General features: G+C 58.0%; 1 protein-coding gene across 2 annotated transcripts in view; it reads right to left on the reverse strand.

Moving 5' to 3' along the window:
* ADGRL1 (adhesion G protein-coupled receptor L1) overlaps nucleotides 1-22,523 on the reverse strand; it is a 106,670-nt gene that overhangs the window by 17,349 nt on the left and 66,798 nt on the right. For both annotated transcript variants that reach the window (XM_074979638.1, XM_074979639.1), the window contains exons 5-15: nucleotides 20,861-21,661; nucleotides 18,482-18,796; nucleotides 17,821-17,924; nucleotides 17,361-17,546; nucleotides 15,448-15,486; nucleotides 11,599-11,782; nucleotides 9,914-10,036; nucleotides 9,563-9,768; nucleotides 8,833-9,003; nucleotides 7,093-7,302; nucleotides 4,194-4,414 (exon numbers count right to left, since the gene is read on the reverse strand). In XM_074979638.1, coding sequence (XP_074835739.1) covers nucleotides 4,194-4,414; nucleotides 7,093-7,302; nucleotides 8,833-9,003; nucleotides 9,563-9,768; nucleotides 9,914-10,036; nucleotides 11,599-11,782; nucleotides 15,448-15,486; nucleotides 17,361-17,546; nucleotides 17,821-17,924; nucleotides 18,482-18,796; nucleotides 20,861-21,661 — 2,560 coding nt within the window. The remainder of the gene's footprint in view (nucleotides 1-4,193; nucleotides 4,415-7,092; nucleotides 7,303-8,832; nucleotides 9,004-9,562; nucleotides 9,769-9,913; nucleotides 10,037-11,598; nucleotides 11,783-15,447; nucleotides 15,487-17,360; nucleotides 17,547-17,820; nucleotides 17,925-18,481; nucleotides 18,797-20,860; nucleotides 21,662-22,523) is intronic.

Raw genomic sequence — 22,523 nt, forward strand, 5'->3', positions numbered from 1 at the left:
AACTGACTAGGCAGTTTGGGAAGGTTGGGTCCCAGGGGTACCAGGGCACCGGTAACTGTCCCTGTAGCCACACAGGGATGTGCGGTGCTAAAGGCAGGGGAGGACTGTCAGGTCAGTGCCTGTCCCGGATGCTGGGAGACCTGCTTGGTGCCAGCTTGGTGTGTGCTCACTGCATGGTGTTGGGGTTGGCGCTGACTCCTTAAGAGAGGCCTGAGGGGAATGTCTCTCACTTTTTTAGTCTGCCAGAGCAGCACTTGTCACAATGTGCTGCTTGCCAAGACACCTCAGGCTACTATGGGGTGGGTCGCTAATGGACATAGGATGCTTGCATGATTCCCAAGGACTGGAGCCTGGGGAACGATGCATGCGCTACCCCTAGGCCACATCGCTGCAGAAACTACAAACCAACGCAAAACCAGGGGACAGCAACCTCCCGGCACGGGTGCCAAGAGTGGCATGTGAGCCGATTTTCATCAGTGCACAAGGCAGGAGCTCAGCCCTGCTCCTCCCCCATGCAGTGGTGGATTAATAAAAGATCAACTATGGCGCCCAACCACCACCTAACCGGCAAAGCTCTGCAGCGTCATTTATTTACGACTGAAGCTGTGGTAAGCAGGACTAAGGGTGACTTTAGAAAATGTCACTGGCACTCGGACCGTATACAGAGGTCAAAAGGTCAAATTTTGGCACTCTGCCCGGGAAAGGTTGCTGACCCCTGTGCTAAACTACAACACTAAGGCTGCCTGCATGGTCAGCTTATCTCAAATTAAGAGCAGTTATTTCCAAATAACTTTGGCAGCGTCTAAATGAAGCGCCCGCCATTTCGAACTAAATTGGAAATCACGGGTGCGGTATTTCGATTCTGGGAACCGTGAGTTCCTGAGGCATGACGCCTATTTCAAACTAGGCCATAATGGGCTCCAAGGGCCCTATCGCAAAAATAGCACTATGGAGCCGGAAGCGCTGGCTGCTATTTTGAAAGGCATTCTGGGGCTGGCTGCGGTATTTCGAAATAAGGTATTTCTTGTGGCTCTCTCCTATTTTGAAATAGGGCTGTGAGGTAGATGTAGCCTAAGGGCACTAACTAAGAAAATGACATACAGTTGAAGAATCGTGTTCACAGACAAGAAGAGAATCAAGACAGAGTGGTGGGTACCAGAGGTCCCCCTTATACCACACCCTGCAGGCACAATTCTAGACAGCAGCAGAGCTGGGCCCCCTATGGATAATGCCGAGGGAAAATCCTTGGGCACTGGTGCACATGGTCAACACAAACCCCTCACGTGGGACTGGACATGATCAAGACCTCGAAGAAGAACTAGTTGATCTCATCCTCTCACGCTTAGGGCAGGTTTACGCTAGACCTGAAAGTCGATGGCAGATACGCAATTCCAGTACCAACAATTGGGTAGCCGAAATCGACGTACCTACGATCGACTCACCTGTCCGTCCTCACACAGGGAGGTCGGTGGGAGAAACCTCCCTTAGTCCTTGCGAGAATGAGGAGCACAGGCGTTGACTGCCGACCCCTGACTGATTTTGCGCGTCTCCACTAGGCGCTTGAAGTTGAACCCCAGAAGGTCGACTCTGAGCAGGTCGATCTCCCGGTAAGCGTAGCCGTAGCCCCAGGTCTCCGCACAGACTGGGGAAGGAAAACGAGCACTCACGCGTTTCAACTCCCGGTCTGGTTTTCATCTTTGAACAAACTGAGCCGGACCTGTTGGACAAGAGGCAGTGAAGGAAACGCCCTCCCTGCTCCTGCAGGTGAGGCTACTGCCGTCCCCGACCGCTTCAGTTCTTCAACAAACTCCAGGCCCAGGGGCTGAGCCGGCGACTTCCCCCAATTCAGGGGTGTCGGCTTCCGTTGACATCTGGCAGCAAATACGTATGGCCGCCTATAGGTTTTTAAGTGTGACTGAAATGATTTTAATAGAGCAGCGTAAGTCTAGGCCTTAATGGGGGTCAGTTCCAAACTCCGGGCTGAAGGGCTTCAGTGTCACAAGGAACCAGGGAATGAGAGATTTTAAAACTTGTTTTAAAATTTCAGTTGTTATCCCATCGGCCTCTGGAACTCGAACCCGTTGGTGTCTTTGCCCCACCCCCATCTGGGCACTCAGGCCCCACCTCCTAGTGCTGAGACCATGTCTGTGCCCTGGCCCTGTCTCCAACACTCATGTCCTCAGTGCCTTAGCCCCAGCCCCCGCCAGCACTAGTGCCTTAGGCCACCTCCATCACATCGCTTATGCCCCATTGGTGCCAGAGCCCCAGGCCATCCCCCATTCACGCCCCATCAGTGCCTTAGTTCTCCCCGCAGCACTCATGAAGAACCAGTTCCTTAGCTCCACTCCCAGCACTCTTGCCCCATCAGTTCTTTGGCTCTGCCCCCAGCATTCAAGCCCCATCAGTTCCTTAGCTCCGCCCCCAGCATTCATGCCCCATCAGTTCCTTAGCTCTGTCCCCAGCATTTAAGCCCAATCAGTTCCTTGGCTCCGCCCCCAGCATTCATGCCCCATCAGTTCCTTAGCTCTGCCCCCAGCATTCAAGCCCAATCAGTTCTTTGGCTCTGCCCCCAGCATTCAAGCCCCATCAGGTCCTTACCTCTGCCCCCAGCATTCATGCCCCATCAGTTCCTTAGCTCTGTCCCCAGCATTTAAGCCCAATCAGTTCCTTGGCTCCGCCCCCAGCATTCATGCCCCATCAGTTCCTTGGCTCCGCCCCCAGCATTCATGCCCCATCAGTTCCTTAGCTCTGTCCCCAGCATTTAAGCCCAGTCAGTTCCTTGGCTCCGCCCCCAGCATTCATGCCCCATCAGTTCCTTGGCTCCGCCCCCAGCATTCATGCCCCATCAGTTCCTTAGCTCTGTCCCCAGCATTTAAGCCCAGTCAGTTCCTTGGCTCCGCCCCCAGCATTCATGCCCCATCAGTTCCTTAGCTCTGCCCCCAGCATTCAAGCCCAATCAGTTCCTTGGCTCCGCCCCCAGCATTCAAGCCCAATCAGTTCCTTAGCTCCGCCCCCAGCATTCAAGCCCAATCAGTTCCTTAGCTCCGCCCCCAGCACTCTTGCCCCATCAGTTCCTTAGCTCCGTCCCCAGCATTCAAGCCCCATCAGTTCCTTGGCTCTGCCCCCAGCATTCAAGCCCCATCAGGTCCTTACCTCCACCCCCAGCATTCATGCCCCATCAGTTCCTTAGCTCTGTCCCCAGCATTTAAGCCCAATCAGTTCCTTGGCTCCGCCCCCAGCATTCATGCCCCATCAGTTCCTTAGCTCTGCCCCCAGCATTCAAGCCCAATCAGTTCTTTGGCTCCGCCCCCAGCATTCAAGACCCATCAGTTCCTTGGCTCTGCCCCCAGCATTCAAGCCCCATCAGGTCCTTACCTCCGCCCCCAGCATTCATGCCCCATCAGTTCCTTAGCTCTGTCCCCAGCATTTAAGCCCAATCAGTTCCTTGGCTCCGCCCCCAGCATTCATGCCCCATCAGTTCCTTAGCTCTGCCCCCAGCATTCAAGCCCAATCAGTTCCTTGGCTCCGCCCCCAGCATTCAAGCCCAATCAGTTCCTTGGCTCCGCCCCCAGCATTCAAGCCCCATCAGTTCCTTGGCTCCGCCCCCAGCATTCATGCCCCATCAGTTCCTGAGCTCCGCCCCCAGCATTCATGCCCCTTCAGTTCCTTAGCTCTGCCCCCAGCATTCAAGCCCAATCAGTTCCTTGGCTCCGCCCCCAGCATTCATGCCCCATCAGTTCCTTGGCTCCGCCCCCAGCATTCATGCCCCATCAGTTCCTTAGCTCCGCCCCCAGCATTCATGCCCCATCAGTTCCTTAGCTCTGTCCCCAGCATTTAAGCCCAGTCAGTTCCTTGGCTCCGCCCCCAGCATTCATGCCCAATCAGTTCCTTAGCTCCGCCCCCAGCATTCATGCCTCATCAGTTCCTTGGCTCCGCCCCCAGCATTCATGCCCCATCAGTTCCTTGGCTCCGCCCCCAGCACTCATGCCCCATCAGCTCCGCCAGCCAGCATTTATATCCCATCAGTTCCATAGCTCCGCCCCAGGCACTCACACCCCCTCAGTTCCTTAGCTCCGCCCCCAGCATGCATGCCCCATCAGCTCTGCCCCCAGGCACTCATGTCCCGTCAGTTTGTTGGCTCCGCCCTCAGCTCTCACGCCCCATCAGTGCCTCAGCCCTGTCCCGGCACTCACGCCTTGTCAGTGCCGTAGCTGCGGTAGTCGATGGCTGCAGCGATGCCCACCACGAGGGCTGGGAAGCAGTAGCCGGCCAGGTAGTAGTATTTCTTGCGGGAGTACTCGCTCTCAAAAACCTCCACCAGCATGAGGTAGAGGTGTACGCCCTCCAGGCACATCCAGGAGAAGGCTGCCAGGAAAAAGTAATGCAGCAGCCCTGCAAAGATGGGGCAGGCGATCTGAGAAGCAAGAGGAAAGACAAGGGGGTTAGCAGTACACAGAGAGCTCTAACCCAGTGCAGAGATGCAGCCATTTCTGGGGTGGGTCACTGGGGCTGTTCATACAGGGATGCCTCACCCTGTGCTGAGAGGCAGCTGCCTCTGGGGTGGGGCGCTATGGCTGTTTATAACCGGGATTCCTCACCCTGTATTGAGACGCAGCCATTTCTGGGGTGAGTCATTGGGGAAAACTAGTCGAAACAATAGTGAAGAATAAAATTGTCAGACACGTAGAAGAACATAATTTGTTGGGCAAAAGTCAACATGGTTTCTGTAAAGCGAAATCATGTTTTACTAATCTATTAGAATTCTTTGAAGGGGTTAACAAACATGCAGACAAGGGGAATCTAGTAGATATAATATACTTAGATTTCCAGAAAGCCTCTGACAAAGTCCCTCACCAAGGGCTCCTGTGTAAATTAGGTTGTCATGAGATAAGAGGGAAGATCCTTTCATGGATTGAGAACTGGTTAAAAGACAGGAAACAAAGGGTAAAAATAAGTGGTAAATTTTCTGAATGGAGAAGGGTGAGGAGTGGTGTGGGTCAGTCCTAGGACCCAACCTGTTCAACTTATTCATAAACGGTCTAGAGGAAGATCACGGGCACATTCTCATGTTTCTCAACTAACGTCATATACGCCATCATGTGCCAACAATGCCCAGATGCTTTGTATATTGGACAGACTTCTAACTCTGTTAGACAATGGGTAAAAACAGACATAAAAACACTCCTGAGCCACAAACCGATCAGCCGACATCTTAATGGAGTGGGCCATTCTTTTAACGACTTAAGTGTTTGTGTCTTACTGAAGAGGAATTTTCACTACACTTTGGAAAGAGAGGCTGCTGAACTCTTTTATATTCAAGTTCGACACATCAACACGTGGTTTGAACTGGGATGCGAATTTTCTGGGTCATTATAGGGGCTCTTTTGCATACTTGGCTTAATCTAATTCTTGATTCCCCTGCCTGCCCCTCTGCTCTCTGATTTGCTCGCCTTGATAATTTTTTTTTCTGATTTGTCAACCTTGATTACTATTTTTGGTTTTCTGTGCCTTAAATATTGAGTCTGTTCTGGTACAGCTGTGGTCTGAAGAAGTGGGTCTGTTCCACAAAAGCTCATCACCTAATAAATTATTTTGTTAGTGTTTAAAGTACTACTTTACTGCTTTTTTGTTTTGATAGTATATAGACTAGCACAGCTTTCTCTCTGTTACTGATCTAGAGGAAAGGGTAAGTAGTGAGGTGGGAAAGTTTGTGGACAACACCAAACTGTTCAAAATAGTCAAGACGAAAGCAGACTGTGACGAACTTCAAAAAGATCTCACCAAACTGAGTGACTGGGCAACAAAATGGCAAATGAAATTTAATGTTGATAAGTGTAAAGTAATGCACATTGGAAAAAATAGCCCCAAGTATACATACAATATGACGGGCTAATTTAGCCACAACTAATCAGGAATGAGATCTTGGGGTTATCATGGACAGTTCTCTGAAAATATCCACACAGTGTGTGGCTGCAGTCAAAAAAGCAAATAAGATGGTAGGAATTATTTAAAAAGGGATAGAAAATAAAATGAAGAATATTTTACTGTCCCTTTATAAATCTATGGTAAGCCCACATCTTGAATACTGCATACAGGTGTGGTCTCCTCACCTCAAAAAAGATATTTTGGCATTAGAAAAGGTTCAGAAAAGGACAACTAAAATGATGAGGGGTTTGGAATGGGTCCCATATGAGCAGAGGTTAAAGAGACTGGGACTTTTCAGCTTAGAAAAGAGGAGACTAAGGGGGGATCTGATAGCGGTCTATAAAATCAAGAGTGGTGTGGAGAGGGTGAATAAAGCAAAGTTATTTACTTGTTCATATCATATAAGAACTAGGGGCACCAAATGAAATTACTGGGCAGCAGGTTTAAAACTAATAAAAGAAAGTTCTTTTTCACTCAGTGCACAGTCAACCTGTGGAACTCCCTGCCAGAGGAGGCTGTGAAGGCTGGGACTATAAGAGAGTTAGAAGAAGAGGTAGATAAATTCATGGAGGATAGGTCTATAAAAGGCTACTAGCCAGGGGTAAGAATGGTGTCTCTGGCCTCTGTTTGTCGGAGGCCGGAGACAAGTCACTTGATCATTGTCTTCGGTCCACCCCCTCTGGGGCACCTGGCACAGGCTGGTGTCAACAGACGGGATGCTGGGCTAGATGGGCCTTTGGTCTGACCCAGTAATGGCCATTCTTATGTTCTTAGGTGCCTCACCCTGTACTAAGATGCAGCCATTACTGGGGTGGGTAACTGGGGCTGTTTATACAGGGATGCCTCACCCTGTGCTGAGAGGCAGCTGCCTCTGGGGTGAGGCACTTACGGCTGTTTATAACAGGGATTCCTTGCCCTGTGCAGAGATGCAGCCACCTCTGGGATGGAGCATAGGGGTGGTTCAGATCCTCACAGCTATGTGACAGTGAACACCAGGGTTTGGTGGAGAATCTCCCACTGGAGTGAAAGACCCGGCCAGGGAATTTTTGAGTGGGTTGGAATAAACGCCTGCTCAGCCCTTCCTGCAGCACAGCGCCCCCACTGCCCCACTGGGGCCTGGGGGTCAGGCGGGATAGGCAGAGCAGGGCGCCCCCTGCTGGGCCCCACCTCGTACTGCGTCTTGTCGATGCCGATGAGGAAGAGGAGCTCTGCGAGGAAGAGGCTGATGCAGAGGTTCTTGTGGATGGTGTTGCGGTCGGTCTGCAGGCCGCGCAGGAAGCAGAAGGTGGAGATGCAGATGGCCAGGCACACCAGCGAGATGACGATGCCCACCCACGTGATCACTGACAGCAGCAGCTCGTTGATGCGGCCTTGGTACTGGGGAGACGGGAGAAGCGGGCTGAGGATGGGGGCCCCCCGGGCTGCTGTGCTGTGGGGATGACCCCGCCCCAGGCCAGAGCACCCCAGCAGCTCCCTACTCCCCTCCTCACCCGCACAATTTAGTCTTTGGCTACTGTCCCACCAACACCCCCCTGCCCCAGAGCTCTGCCTTCCTGTTTCCGACGCCGTCCCACCACGCTCCAGCCGGTGCCGCTAGCTGGGGTTGGAGCAGGGACATTCTGCACCTTGAGCTAAAGCAGCAGTAGGCTGTTATCCTCCAGCCAGCCAGTAGAGGAGGACAGCGTGCACAAACCAGCACCAGGGTGGGGGGGGACAGCGCGCACAGACCGGCACCGGGGGGGGACAGCGCGCACAGACCAGCACCGGGGGGGGACAGCGCGCACAGACCGGCACCGGGGTGGCGGGGGTGGCGGGGGGACAGCGCGCACAGACCAGCACCGGGGTGGCGGGGTGGCGGGGGGACAGCGCGCACAGACCAGCACCGGGGTGGCGGGGGGACAGCGCACACAGACCGGCGCTGGGGGGGGACAACGCACAGACCAGCGCCGGGGGGGTACAGCGTGCACAGACCAGCACCGGGGGGTGACAGCGCGCACAGACCGGCACCGGGGGGGGACAGCGCGCACAGACCGGCACCGGGGGTGGCGGGGTGGCGGGGGGACAGCGCGCACAGACCAGCACCGGGGTGGCGGGGTGGCGGGGGGACAGCACGCACAGACCGGCGCCGGGGGGGGACAGCGCACACAGACCGGCACTGGGGGGGGACAGAGAACAGACCAGTGCCGGGCATGGGGGACAGCGCACAGACCAGCGCCGGGGGGGGACAGCGCACACAGACCGGCGCTGGGCGGGGACAGCGCACACAGACCGGCACTGGGGGGGGACAGAGAACAGACCAGTGCCGGGCATGGGGGACAGCGCACAGACCAGCGCCGGGGGGGGACAGCGCACACAGACCGGCACTGGGGGGGGACAGAGAACAGACCAGTGCCGGGCATGGGGGACAGCGCACAGACCAGCGCCGGGGGGGGACAGAGAACAGACCAGTGCCGGGGGGGGACAGCGCACACAGACCGGCACTGGGGGGGGACAGAGAACAGACCAGTGCCGGGCATGGGGGACAGCGCACAGACCAGCGCCGGGGGGGGACAGAGAACAGACCAGCGCCGGGGGGGGACAGCGCACACAGACCGGCGCTGGGGGGGGACAGAGAACAGACCAGTGCCGGGCATGGGGGACAGCGCACACAGACCAGCGCCGGGGGGGGACAACGCACAGACCAGCGCCGGGGGGGGACAGCGCACACAGACCAGCGCTGGGGGGGGACAGCGCACACAGACCGGCGCTGGGGGGGGACAGAGAACAGACCAGCGCCGGGGGGGGACAACGCACAGACCAGCGCCAGAGGGGGGGACAGAGCACACAGCCCAGCGCACAGCCCAGCGCATAGGAAACCAAGTGCTGCCGTGAAGCTCCCCCAGCCCCGCCCCCAGCCGAGGGCCTTACGATCTCGCGATGCGCCATGAGGACGGCGAAGTTGGTGAGGTGGCTGCAGGCGCAGGTGGTGTGCGTCTTGTTGGTCTCCACCAGGCGGCAGCCCTGAGTCGACCAGTAGCCCATCATGGAGCGCTCCGAGTAGTTCCAGAAGGAGCAGTTGGCGTTGAAGTGGTTCTTTGCCTGGGGGGAAGGGAGCCGGGGGCGGGGGGGTCGTCAGCGACTAAGGTGGGGATGGAGCTTGAGCCCCCGAGGGACCCAGGCACCCAGCAGCACAGCGCCCCCTGGGGCCAGGCTGGGGTGTCTGCAGGGACAGGGCACAGCCAGGGCAGGGACCCAGCAGCACAGCGCCCCCTGGGGCCAAGCTGGGGTGTGTGCAGGGAGGGGCACAGCCAGGGCAGGGGGGCAGAGACCCAGCAGCACAGCGCCCCCTGGGGCCAGGCTGGGGTGTGTGCAGGGAGGGGCACAGCCAGGGCAGGGACCCAGCAGCACAGCGCCCCCTGGGGCCAGGCTGGGGTGTGTGCAGGGAGGGGCACAGCCAGGGCAGGGGGGCAGAGACCCAGCAGCACAGCGCCCCCTGGGGCCAGGCTGGGGTGTGTGCAGGGAGGGGCACAGCCAGGGCAGGGACCCAGCAGCACAGCGCCCCCTGGGGCCAGGCTGGGGTGTCTGCAGGGACAGGGCACAGCCAGGGCAGGGGGGGGGACCCAGCAGCACAGCATGCGGTGGGCGGGGCGTGTCGCACCTCCAGGTGCGAGAGGGTGAAGATGACAGGGTCCATGAGGAAGACGCGGCTGGACTCCTTGTTGATGGAGGCGGCGATGACCTGGGAGTTGACGACCAGGGCGGGGCTGGGGGCGCCGGCCTCCCCGCTCAGCTTGATGGTGGCGTTCTCAGTGGAGAGGAAGAAGCCCAGGTTGTTGTAGAGGATGAAGACCACCTTGACCACCCCTGGGGAGCAGAGGGGGGCTGGTTAGTTCTGTCTCCTGGGACTTCCCAGGCCCAGCCCCAGGGCAGGGTCTGGCCCCAACTCATCGGCATCTGGGGTGTGTGGGGGGGACAGTGCGCAAGGACCAGCCAGCGCTCTGCCACTCACCATTGCGGCTGTTTTGCTTGATAGTCTTGGCCGAGAGCTGGATGGAGTTCTCGCTGGCGTACTCCTGTGGGAAGACCAGCTCCTGCACCTGGCCCTCCGTGTTCAGCACCGTCACCTCCAGCACTGCGGGGGGAGAGCCATGAGGGGCATGAGCCCGCTGCCGCCACGTGGCCCGGCCGCCCCGCATGCGCACCTGTCCCACACGCTGCCGCCATGCGGCCCGGCCGCCCCACAGGCGCATCTGTCCCACAAGCTGCCGCCACCACGCAGCCCAGCCGCCCTGCACACACATCTGTCCCACACGCTGCCGCCATGCGGCCCGGCCGCCTCATAGGCGCATCTGTCCCACACGCTGCCACCGCCATGCAGCCCGACCACCCCGCAGGCGCATCCGTCCCGCACACGTTGCTGCCGCCACACAGCCCGGCTGCCCCGCATGCGCATCCGTCCCGCACACACTGCCGCGGCCATGCAGCCTGTCCACCCCGCACACTTCGCACACACTTCTGTCCTGCACACACATCTGTCCCCAACACACAGCCATCCAGCACGTGCATGTGTCCCATGCACACAGCTGTCCCACACATGCATCCATCCCACATGCACTGCCGCAGCTACGCAGCCCGGCCACCCCGCACACACAGCTGTCCCACACACATACCTATCCCACACACACCTGTCCCGAGCATGCATCTGCCTCACATGCACATCGCACACACATCCATCCCACACGTAGACTTGCCTGACACACACCCGTATCACACCTGCACCCATTTCACACAAACATTGCACACGCACGCTGCACACGCATCCATCCCACACACGTCTGTCCTGAACATGCATCCACCCCATGTACATTTGTCCTGCACTTCCATCCGTCCCGTACATGCATTACACACCTGTCTCACATCCACAGCTGCCCCATGCACACACACCTGTCTCACATATACGGCTGCCCTGTGCACACACACCTGTCTCACATCCACGGCTGCCCCGTGCACACACACCTGTCTCACTTCCACAGCTGCCCAGTGTGCACACACCTGTCCTGCACACACAACCACCCCCCACACCTTGCAGATCCATCCGAGCTGCACATGCCCCCCTCCCACACTTGTGTCACATGGCCACCTTTCCAGCCCGCACGTCACACGTTCGTCCATCTGCACACAAGCCCATCCCACGCCCACATGCACGTGCATCTCTCCCACATACACACCCATCCCCCCATACACGCAGCCATCCCACACCTGCATCCACCCTGCAAATGCAGCTCCTGAACATTCATGCCCCCCAACACCTGTCCCACACATGCATGGCACACACGTCGGTTCTACCCATGTGTTGCACACCCCCACCTCACACTTGTATCCGTCCAGAACACAACTCTCATTCACAGGCATCCTCCTGCAGATACACCCGCCACGTGCACATTCGTCCTGCCCACGCACCCATCTAGCATGCACATCCACCTTGCACCCATGTAGCACGTGTCCCTCCTGCACGCACATCTCTTTTGCACGCATTGCACACCCATCTGCCCTGCATGGGGATGGAATTTGCACTGACAAACACCTGGTCCCCAGCCAGTAATCGGACTCGCCGTTGCCGTGCAGAGAATGGGGGTCCCCCACCGAGCCATTCCCTGGAGAACCCATGAGTCCCGGTGGGAGGAGACCACTCACCCACATTCTGCCGGGTGGTGACGAAGCGGGCCGGCTCCTTGACATTATCAGCCAGCAGGAAGGCGCCCTCCTCCAGGATGTCCAGCAGCATGGTGGCTGTGTGGACCTGCTCTGTTGCGTTCATGTCCTTCCACGACTCCAGCGCCTCTGGGCGCAGCAGATTGTCCACAGTCTCCACCACGGCCTGGGGAGGAGGGCGGGGACGTGGTTTAGCTCCACCCCGGACCCTGCACCTGGGGCTGGGAGCCGACTGAGATTCTCAGACAGACCTTGGAGTTTCCTTGGATGGGGCAAGCGCCTCTCTGCAGCTGCAGTCCCCCTTCCCCGCCCCCCTCCCCGAACGCCTGCTCTGCTGCCTCCCCCACCCCTCCTGGAGCTGCTTCCTCAGGGCTAGGTGGGCGAAGAGGTGTTTCGCCACCTCCTCCACAGCCACGAGGTCATCCTGGAACCAGGATCTACCTCTGCCAAGCTGGGGCTGGGAGAACGACGAGTTCCCCAGTTCCTGTGACACTCTGTACCCCAAAATAGGGCCCTCCCCATCCCAGTCACCACCAGCGTAGGTTTGGGCCTGTTTTGTGCAATAGGCCTCATGAAGGAGGCTAAGGGGGGATAGGACAGAGGTCTATAAAACCATGACGGGCGTGGAAAAAGGGAAAAAGGAAGAATTATTGACTTGTTCCCCTAACAAAAGACCCAGGGACCACCCCATGAAATGAATGGGCAGGTTTCCAACCAACAAAAGGACGTTTTAATTCATGCAGCGCACGGTTGGCCTGTGGAACTCCTCGCCAGAGGAGGCTGTGAGGACCAAGACCTATTAGTCAGGCCGGATAGGAATGGAGTCCCTGGGCCTCTGTCTGTCAGAGGCTGGAAATGGATGACAGGAGAGGGATCGCTTTGGTGATTCCCTGTTCTGTTCACTCCCTCTGGGGCATCTGGCTTTGGCCGCTGTCGGCAGACAGGACTCTGGGTTAGATGGGCCTTTGGTCTGACCCAGCGTGGCTGTTCTTACGTTCTTAGGAGGGATCACCAAAGAAGTTTCATTTGGTGGTCATTGATTTTGGCCATGCTAGGAAAGGTCATGAGATGTTGCTGTATGAGCTACAGAAATGCACCATGAGGCAGTGAGACACCCATGGCCAATCAATCAGTCATAACAACCATGCAGCCATCACTGGCCAGACTAGTGTTGATGACCCCACTGTCCCAGAGGCTTCTAAGAGAGGGTACCTATAGAGTCACAGAATCCTAGGGCTGGAAGGGACCTCAGAAGGTCGTCTAGTCCAGCCCCCTGCCCAAAGCAGGATCAACCCCCACTAAGTCATCCCAGCCAAGGCTTTGTCAAACCAGGACTTAAAAACCTCTAGGGATGGAGATTCCACCACCTCTCCAGGCAACGCATCCCAGTGCTTCACCACCCTTCTGGTGAAGTAGTTTTTCCTAATATCCAAACTAGACCTCTCCCTCTGTAACTTCAGACCATTGCTCCTTGTTCTGCCATCTGTCACCACTGAGAAAAGCCTCTCGCCAACCTCTTTTGAGCTCCCCTTCAGGAAGTTGAAGGCTGCTATCAAATCACCCCTCACTCTTCTCTTCTGTAAACTAAACAAGCCCAAATCCCTCAGCCTCTCCTCATAGGTCATGTGCTCCAGCCCTTTAATCATTTTTGTTGTCCTCCATGGAACCTGCTCCAGCACATCCACGTCCTTTTTATACTGGGGGGCTCAAAACTGGACACAATATTCCAGACGTGGCCTCACCAGTGCCGCATAGAGGGGAACAACCACTTCTCTAGATCTGCTCACAATGCTCCTTCTAATGCACCCTCATATCCCATACCAGGGTGCACTGTTTACTCATATCCAGCCTTTCATCCACCATAACCCTAGGTCCCTTTCCGCTGTACTGCTGCTCAGCCACTACCCCCTGTGTTGGGAGATGGGGCGTCCTGAGCCATAGGAGTTGCCTGACCCCCATGTCAGGGCAAGGATCTTTCTAGAGGCAGGCCAAAAGCATAAAAAAAGGGACAATGACATCCTCACTTGGCTTCTCCTGTCCCCCAGATCTCAGCACCTGGAAGATGGACACTGAACTGGGGAGATCGGTCCCAAGCTGGAAGCGACTGGAGTCTGAGTACCGAGACCTGTGAGCAGGCGTAACACCTTCTAAGGGGACAGACAGCTTGGTTCCAATCCTGCTTAATCTTCAGACGGATGATTTATTTTTATTTCTTAGTAAACAACTTGGACCCCTATGGCTACAGCTACACGGCAAAGTTATTTCAGAATAATGGCCGCCACTTCGAAATAACTGTGCAAGCGGCTACACAATACAACTGCTATTTTGAAATTAGTTTTAATAATAATAATAACATTAATACGAGCAGATGTCTTATTTTGAACTGCAAACTCTGTAGGAGGGTTTGGAGCACAAGGGGTCTGGAGCATACCTATGAGGATAGGCTGAGAGATTTGGGCTTGTTTAGTTTACAGAAGAGAAGACTTAGGGGTGATTTAATAGCAGCCTTCAACTTCCCGCTGGGGAGCTCTAAAAATGAGGGTGAATAACTGTTCTCAGTGGTGTCAGATGGCAGAACAAGGAGTAATGGTCTGAAGTTGAAGATGGAGAGGTGCAGGTTAGATATTAGGAAAAACTGCTTCACCAGGCGGGTGGTGAAGCATTGGAATGCGTTGCCTAGAAAGGTGGTGGATTTTCCATCCCTTGAGGTTTTTAAGTCCCGGCTGGACAAGGTCCTGGCTGGGATGACTTAGTGGGGGTTGATCCTGCTTGAAGCAGGGGGCTGGACTAGATGACCTGCTGAGGTCCCTTCCAGCCCTGTGATTCTGCGAATAGTGCCTATTTCGAAACAGGGGCTGTGTAGACACAGAACAGGGGCTATTTTGAAATAAGCCACAGCGTGTCCAATGGCTCGCTTTCGAAATAGGCTCTATTGTGTCTGGATACTCGCTTCGCTCATTTTGTGCATAGCCGCGTCACTTCAAAATAAGCAGGTCTGGAAAATCTCTTTTGGAATAGCTTATTCCAACCTAATGCTGCTGTGTAGACGTAGCCACCAATTGCTTCTTACAGCCACTTGCAACCTGTCCTTCTGTGCATTGCAAATTGGTTTTATATGTTACCAAGAACAGGGCGATTTTCGTTGACGTCCTTGGGGAATCTCAGCTCAGATTAACAAGGGACGTTCACGTCCACTACGCTTTTGTCCGTGCGGCAAAGAAATCAACGAGTTTGCGCTGTCCGAGGGAGCCTCGATCAGTGTCAGACAGTGTCTTTCTTGGGGTGCAAGGCCGGGGGCTGGGATGGCAGGCTGCTGCCTTTCTCTGGAAAAGTCAGGAGTGGCGCAGGGAGCCATTCAGGCAATTTCTTAGGCTGACAGCCGAGGGATCACAGAGCCTGGAGGAGTTTGTGCATGTCACTGGCACAGCACTGCGTGAGACAACCCGGGCTGAGAAGTTAAGGGCACTCAGCTGTCCCACACCTCCAGGGTGTACCCCAGGATCCTGCACAATTCCACTCTTACTCTGGGGTGTAAATCCAGAGTAAACTCATGCCCTGGTGTAAATCTGGAGTATCCCTACTGAGACCAATTCCCCTCTCACTCCTTGGTGCAAATCCAGGGCTAATCCATTAGACCCAGCTCCCCACCATGTCCCTGGTGTAAATCTGGAGTAACCCTCCTGAAGCCAGTTAAGTCGATAGCCACACAGTGTCAGAGAAAGGAGCTCTTGGGGCCAAGAGCCCCGTAACTGTCTGCCCCTCTGTGGTGTTTGTTCAGGTCTAGCTGCAGGGCTGGTTCCATGTGGGGAGCCCAGGAAGTCCCCCACTCACCTTGATGTAGTCCTTACAGGTCCGCTCCCGCTTGTGCATCTGAAGGCCCCAGGCACGCGACACCCAGAGCAGGGAGGGAAGCAGGGGACAGATAAGAAGGAACGGTCAGAGCCAGATCCCAGCACTCAGGGCCAAAGTGTAGTCAAATCTACACTTCCCGAATGAGCTCCCTGCCAGCCCCGGTGTCAGTCAGTCACTGGCCATTGGTTTCTCTGGGTGGTACGCATAAACACACACCTTGGTGCGCATAACAAACTTTATTCTGCCCATGGATGGAAAAAATTAGGGGGAACCCTGGTTGGGAGGCTCTTAATATATGCGGCTCCCGCCTGACAGTGCAGTGGGGCGCTCAGACAGGCTGCCTGTGTACCCCACACACCTGCTCAATGTGGGTCACTGTCCTGCGTAGGGACGCCTGGACCACTTACCCAGCAAAAGAACAAGTCTCCTCTACAGCACTAGCTGAGCACCAGCTCAGACTGTAGGGGCCCTGAGAACAAGTTCTGGAGGTCCCAGGTTTGAGTCTGCCTGTGGGTGGTTACACCTACATATCGTGGTGGCCCCACTCCACTCAAAGCCATGAGTTGCTGCTGCCAAGTTTGGTTCCATACACTCCTCAGGGGTAGGGGGCAGTGCATCTGTGTGCTGCAAGCACTGCCCCAGCAGCTCCCAGGGGCTGGTTCCTGGCCACTGGAAGCTGTGTGGAGGTGGGGCCAGTGCGCAGAGATCCCCTGGCCCACGGGGAGCACAGAGACACGCTGGCAGGCAGCCTCCGGCTGGGGCGGTGGGAGGCAGCCAGGCTTTGTGAGCCTCCGCAGGGTGTGGGGGATGTTTGCCTCTAGTTGTGGGTTTTACTCTGCCCACCCCTGCAGTACCCACAGGGTAACTGGTGGTGTAAAATGGGGCTTGTCACCACCACCCCCGTGACCCCTTAAGTGAGGAGCAGGGCCCAGGATTTCAAAAGCCAGCAGGCTGGGGAGAAGAATGACCCCCCACCCCGAAGGGAGCATCCATAGCAAGGCCCAGAAGGGCTGGCCCCAGCGAGGGCGGGAGAGCAGATTGTAGCCCAGTGGGATAAGATCCCAAGGTGAACATCATCAGGCTAACATCGTATGAGGCGTTATCACACGGCATGATGTAATGTCATCAAACCTGTCAGTGTATCATGACTTAATGTCAGCGGCCCCAGTAGGAAACATTGTGTCCCCATGACATGTTATGACATCACAGGAGGGCATCATCCTGTCACAGCACCTTGTGATGACAGCACTGGAGGGTACCGTCCTATCATGGCCCCAGGTGATGACATCACAGGAGGACAACATCCTGGCATGGCATGGCCCCATGTGATGACCTCACCAATAGGGACCTTGCTGTGACATGTGATGATGTCACTTGTGGACACCAGCCCACCACAGCAACACATGACAACCCAAAAAGGCCTCTCACATTGTCGTACACCACAACGACACCTTTAAGAAGTCAAGATGATATCACACGGAACTGGCCCCACATGGGGACGCTGCAGGGGCTGGCCCAGAGGACCCAAAGGACGCGAAGGAGCTGTCCCGAAGGGACCATTCTCTGTGAGACCTTTGAGAGACCACCTGGCACATTGGGCGGAGGAGACACCATAGGGCTCCCCCCTGGAGGGTTAGCCACATAAACCTGCTAGGGTATCCCAACCTGGATGCCCCAAAGCAAACCTGGATGGACTCCTCCCCACAGCCTGTTGCCTGGATAGCATTATCCTCTATTTCAGCTGGGGAAACTGAGGCTCAGAGTGGTGAAATGACTCTCCCAAGGTCACTGTCAGCACAGGAGCCCAGGAGCCCTGCGTCTCAGCAGCCCTGCTCTAACCACCGGCCCCTACTTCCGTCCCAGAGCTGGGGAGAGAGCCCAGCTGTCTGTACCTTGTTGTAGTTCTTGCCGGCCGACTCCCTCTCGATGGGGCGCAGCGCCTGCAGCTGAGCATCCAGTATGTCCAGCAGCTGCTCCATGAGTTTGACGGAGGAGCTGACATCGCCAGCGTAGATGGGCCCCCGCGTGTGCCGTGCCAGCTCGCTGGCAATGTTGGCCGCGTTCTCCCCACTCTTGATCTGCCAGGTTGAGTGGGGGGAAAGGGATCAGCCCCAGGGAGCCGGGTGCCAGGCCCAGTTCTTCCCACACAGGGCCCGAGTGTCCCCCGCGCCTCCCCTGCAGGGTACGTGCAGCCTGCCAGGACGCCCAGGGTATGAACCAGGCCTCCTGCAGCTGCCAGCCAGGCCCTGGTCTCGCTCTAGAGGATGGGACGCCCCCCAAAGCAGAGTGCAGGGGGCGTGCGAGGTATGGTGGGCACGGGGGAAGGCGGGGGGAATGGGGGGGCTGCAGTACCTTCTGGGCTACCTGGTTGACCCAGGGGCTGGTGCAGTTGCTGAGGTCGGGGCCACGTGGGTTCCAGATCCCCAGGGACGGCAGGCACTGGAAGGAAGCGATTCCTGTGGGCAGAGAGGGAGGCGGAGAAGGGAGATGGCCGGGGGGGGCCCAGCCCCAGACACCCGAGTGTAGACCGGGCCCATCCACAGCCGCGAAGGGGTACATGGACTTTTGGGGGGCTCTGCTCAGGAGGTCCCCACCTTGGGTGGCCATGTTACTCTCTAGGGGCCAGGCCGGCGGAGGATATAAAGACCCTACTGTGGCGATGAGGGGAGGGAGCGTTCCCACAGCAGGCAGAAGACTCAGGGGTCTTGTCCCCCCCCAGCCACAACTACAGCCCCAGCCTGAGGTTTCCCCCCACATCCAAACAGATAAGCACTGCAGCACTGGGAACCGCCCCCTGCTCCAGCACAGCGGCACAGAGCCAGGGAGCTGTGGGGACAGGGCAACTCATGGGGCAGACTCGGCCACATGCTGTTCAGTGAAACGGGGGGAACCCAGGAGTCCTGGCACCCGCCCCCCCGCTCTACCCACTGGTCCCCACTCTCCTCTTCTTCCAGGCCGGCCGTCAGGCTCTGAGGGGGCACGGCGCCCTGCCACTCCACCTGGTGCCCGTTACCTCTGGTGCCCTTGGGGCAGGGCCGCTCCACCAGCATGCCCTGCTGTGTGGCTGGCCACTGGACCCGCCGCACCTCCTTGGGCTCGCAGAAGAGCTCCGGGGAGACGTGCTGGTTGGAGGCGGGGGGCTTGCGGGTGCTGGGGGAGGCGACGGTGATGGGGTGCAGCTCTGTGCCCTTCTGGTTGATGGCGCCGACGGGGTGGGTGGTGAGGGGAGCCCTGCGCGCCGTGGTGGTGGAGGCAGGCGAGGCCGTGGTGGTGACAGTGGTGGGGCGCACTGTGGTGGTGGTGCTGAGCGGCGTGGAGGTGACGGGGCCTGGGGTGAGAGGAAGGAGCGTTAGATGCCCCGACGCCCCCCCCTAGGTCCCTGGAACCTGCCCCCGCCCGGAGTCCTCCACACTCCCTACGTCCCTGAGCCCTCTCCAGAGTCCTGCTCCCTCCCTCTATCACTGGGACCCCCCAAATACGCCCTCCTATCACTGAGGACACCCCAGTCCCCCACCCTCCTATGTCCCTGGGCCTCCCCCAGGTCCCCATCCACCGCCCTGGGAACCCCCAGCCTGGACACCCCTGGCTTCATTGACCCCGTGCACACTCCTGGCTCCCCCTCCCTTTGCAAACACCCCATTCCCCCACGCACCCCTCTGGTGCCCATATGCCCCCCGGTAACCCTTCCCACTCCCTCCTGCTGGCACCTCCCACACCCGAGAGCCTCCCCCTACGCAGCCCTCCCACCACCACACCCCCAGGCCCCTTGAGAGACCCCCCCCCATGAGAGTGACCCCCCCATTTCCCCCCAACCCACAGACTCCACTACAGCCTCCTCTGGGCCTACAGAGCCCCCCATGAGTTTGGCTCTCTGAGATCCCCCCACAGCTCCCTGAAGGCCCCTTTACAGGACCCCCGAGACCCTCCAACCCTGGAACCTCACATAGAACTCCGAGTCCTGTGAAGTCCTCTCCAGCCACCCCCTTGCCCCTGTAGGCCCCCAAGTTCTCAAGGGCTGCACCCCCTTTCCTGAGGAGAACACACATTTTGCTTCCCCATTGGTGGGGCCAGGCTGTGACGCCCCCCCTTGGAAGCAGCCCTCCCAGGGTGCTATCGAACCCCACCCCCAAGAGTGAGGGGGCTGCTGAGGGTGCCCCAGCCCTGTGACCCACAGAATGCACCTGGCACCTCCCCCTCTGTGTCTCCTTTTGCATATGGCGCAGGATGGGGGGGGGGCTGGGGGTTTCCCTCCAGCAGGCACCAAGGGGAGAGGCTGGGGCACCTCCCTCCAGTGGCCCCAGGTCCAGAGCCATGGAGGGGCCTCCAGCTGGGAAGTGTCTCTCTGCTCCCACTTCTCCCAAGAGCTGCTGGACCCTCCCACTCTGCCCCGCCCTGCCTGGAACACCCCAATCCGGACTCAGCTCCTGCATTCAGCTCCCCGTTGTACATCTCAAGGCCGTCCCAGTTCAGCCTGACACCCCCACCCCCAGCCAGGGCTCCCTTGAGAGGGGCTGGCCGGGGAGCCCTTAAGAGACATGCCCCCCCCATCCTGCATGTACAAAGCAGGGTGGGGATGGGGGGCTGCAGCCCCAGCAGGGACAGGAAGAACAAGAGCTGTTAATCAGTTCATTAACCACCCACGGCAGAGAATAAGCCCCAGCAGGCACTTGTCCAGCAGGGCCCGGCCATAGGGAACTTGGCATTACCACCCCAGCGGGGACCCTGCCACCCCAGAAACTGATGGGAGCAGGAGGTGATGTATGGGGACTTGCCCAGCACCCCAAGGAGCTTGAGAAGACCCGTCCCACCCTTGAAGGCCCTCTGCCCCGTGTTGGTAGGCAGCTGGCTCTGCCCCACCTATTCACAGGCCTCTCTGCCCCACACTGGAATCGGGGGGGTCTCTGCTCCTCCCCCACAGAGCTCCTTTGTCCCCATTATCTCTGCCCCTTCCTGGAAGACCTCTCCTGAGGGACTCCCTGCTCACTAGGCCTCACTTCCCTCCCGGGGTGGGGACAGAACTGACCCCCAGCTCCCCGCAAGCGTTAGACTCCACCCCACTCCCAGAGCCAGAGCTGGGTCCCCTCATGGTCTACTGAGTCCTCCCTGAGCCCCACACAGAGCTCTGAGCATGTCCCTTCCCCCAACAGAAGCCCTCCCCAGCACACCCCAAATGCTCCATGAGCCTCCCCCTTAATTCTCCAGCCACTGAAAGGCTGCGACTCCCACCTGAGGAGAGCAGCCATTTTGGTCTGCTCACCTGAGGAGAGCGGCCATTTTGGTTACCTCACTGGTGGGGCTGGGCTATGACCCCACCGTTGAAGGTGGCTGTCCCTGCTCATCTCTTGCCCCAGGTGGGGCGTGGGGCTGGCCAAGGGGCGACCCTGGCGCTCACCCGTGCTAGGGTCGGGGGGCCCGAACTCCAGGGCGTAGCGCACCACGAAGTAGTTGTTCCAGACGTAGAGCTGGTTGTCCCGGGGGTTGTAGTCCACGGAGGAGACGTACTGGTAGGGGTTGGGGAAGGCCAGCGAGACAGGCTCCTCCCGGTTGAGGTTGGTGTTGAAGGCATAGTCCACACGGTTGCCAGCAGCCTCGCTGTCGTCATCCACGTAGACCGAGCGCACCACGTACAGCACCCCGCACACCATGAAGGCGTTGGAGGCCGAGCGTTTGTCGTAGCCAGTCTCCCAGGTGCCCTCGAAGCGCAGGGTGTAGGGGTTGAGCTGGCTCACCACCAGCCGCCCGTTGTTGCCCTCGGTGGCGTAGATGACCCACAGCCCGTTCTCGTCCACCGCCAGGTCAATATCGGTCTTGCCCCCCCAGCGGTAGGGCGAGGTGTCGTGGTAGTTGGCCGTGTTGATCACCGTCTCGCCGCTCTTGATGCGGGTCCGCAGGTCGTACTTGATGATGTTGCGTGTCCGCTCCTTGTTGTAGAAAACGGCCCCGTCGTACACCACAAAGCCGGTGCCGTCCACACGGTTGGGCAGCCGGTAAGTGGTGGTGTGGCGGGCCCCCACGTAGTCCTCCCATGAGGCGTACTCGGTCAGCGTGTCCGTCCGGTAGGGGATCCACGGCATGACGTAAATCCGGTCACCCGCTTGCAGTGGGTCTTTGCACCAGGCGCCTGACTGATGCTCCGATTCGTGGGTGGACGTGGCCTCCAGCACCTTCTGTAGGGTCCCCGGGCAAACGAATACTGGGGGGGGGAGCAGGGAGGGGAGCGAGATTTGGGCAAGTGGGGGGAGGAGAGGAGGGTCGAGAGAGCAAGCGAGCAATAGAACGAGAGAGAGAGAGAGAGAGAAAGACAGAGAGAGAGAAAGAAAGAAAGAAGAAAGAATAAATTTGTAACAGGCTGTTGGCTGGAGAATGAAAATCAACACTCGCTTCCGAGGTCAGCTGCAGTCATGGGCGATTCATCTCTGTTATTGAGCAGAGATTCCTGGCGGACAGGGTATCGACTTTGGAGGGCCTGGGAAGTGGGGGGCACTGTGACGGGGAGGGAGGGGGAACCCGGATCTAAAGAAAGAAAAGAATTTGGAACGGTGCAGCCTGCCCGGTCTGGAGCGGGGTGAGTTGCCCAGAGGGCTGGGGTGGGCTGCCCTAGCAGTTGAGCTACATGGCGTGGGGCTGGCTGTGCCCCCCGCGCCGGGACCACGTCTAGTTTCAGAGCTAGCCTGAACACCACGGGGCATGGTTGAGGGGTGGGGTCCCCAGCCACCCTGCACCAGAGCCGAGGGTGGAGGAAGCAGACCCTCAGCTGGCCAGAACTCAATGTGGAGCCATGGGGTGGCATACACCACTTGGGGCTCTGGCCCCCTTGCCAACAGCTGCCCAGGCGGCAGGGTGAACAGCGTGGGGCTGGTGCCCAGCTTTGTGAGGCTGGGTTTCTCGGGAGGGACCCCAGCTTAGCTCTGGTAAACAAAGGCGGCTGATGAAAAGTCAGTGACCCGTCAGCCAGTGGGTAGAAAGATGCTGCCTAGCTCAGCTGATTCTCCTTCCTGGCCAGGAGCCGGGTTGCTACTGTTATGTGCATGGTAACAGGTGGGGAAACTGAGGCA

This window comes from Carettochelys insculpta, chromosome 29, assembly GCF_033958435.1.
Source record: "Carettochelys insculpta isolate YL-2023 chromosome 29, ASM3395843v1, whole genome shotgun sequence".
Lineage (NCBI taxonomy): Eukaryota > Metazoa > Chordata > Testudines > Carettochelyidae > Carettochelys > Carettochelys insculpta.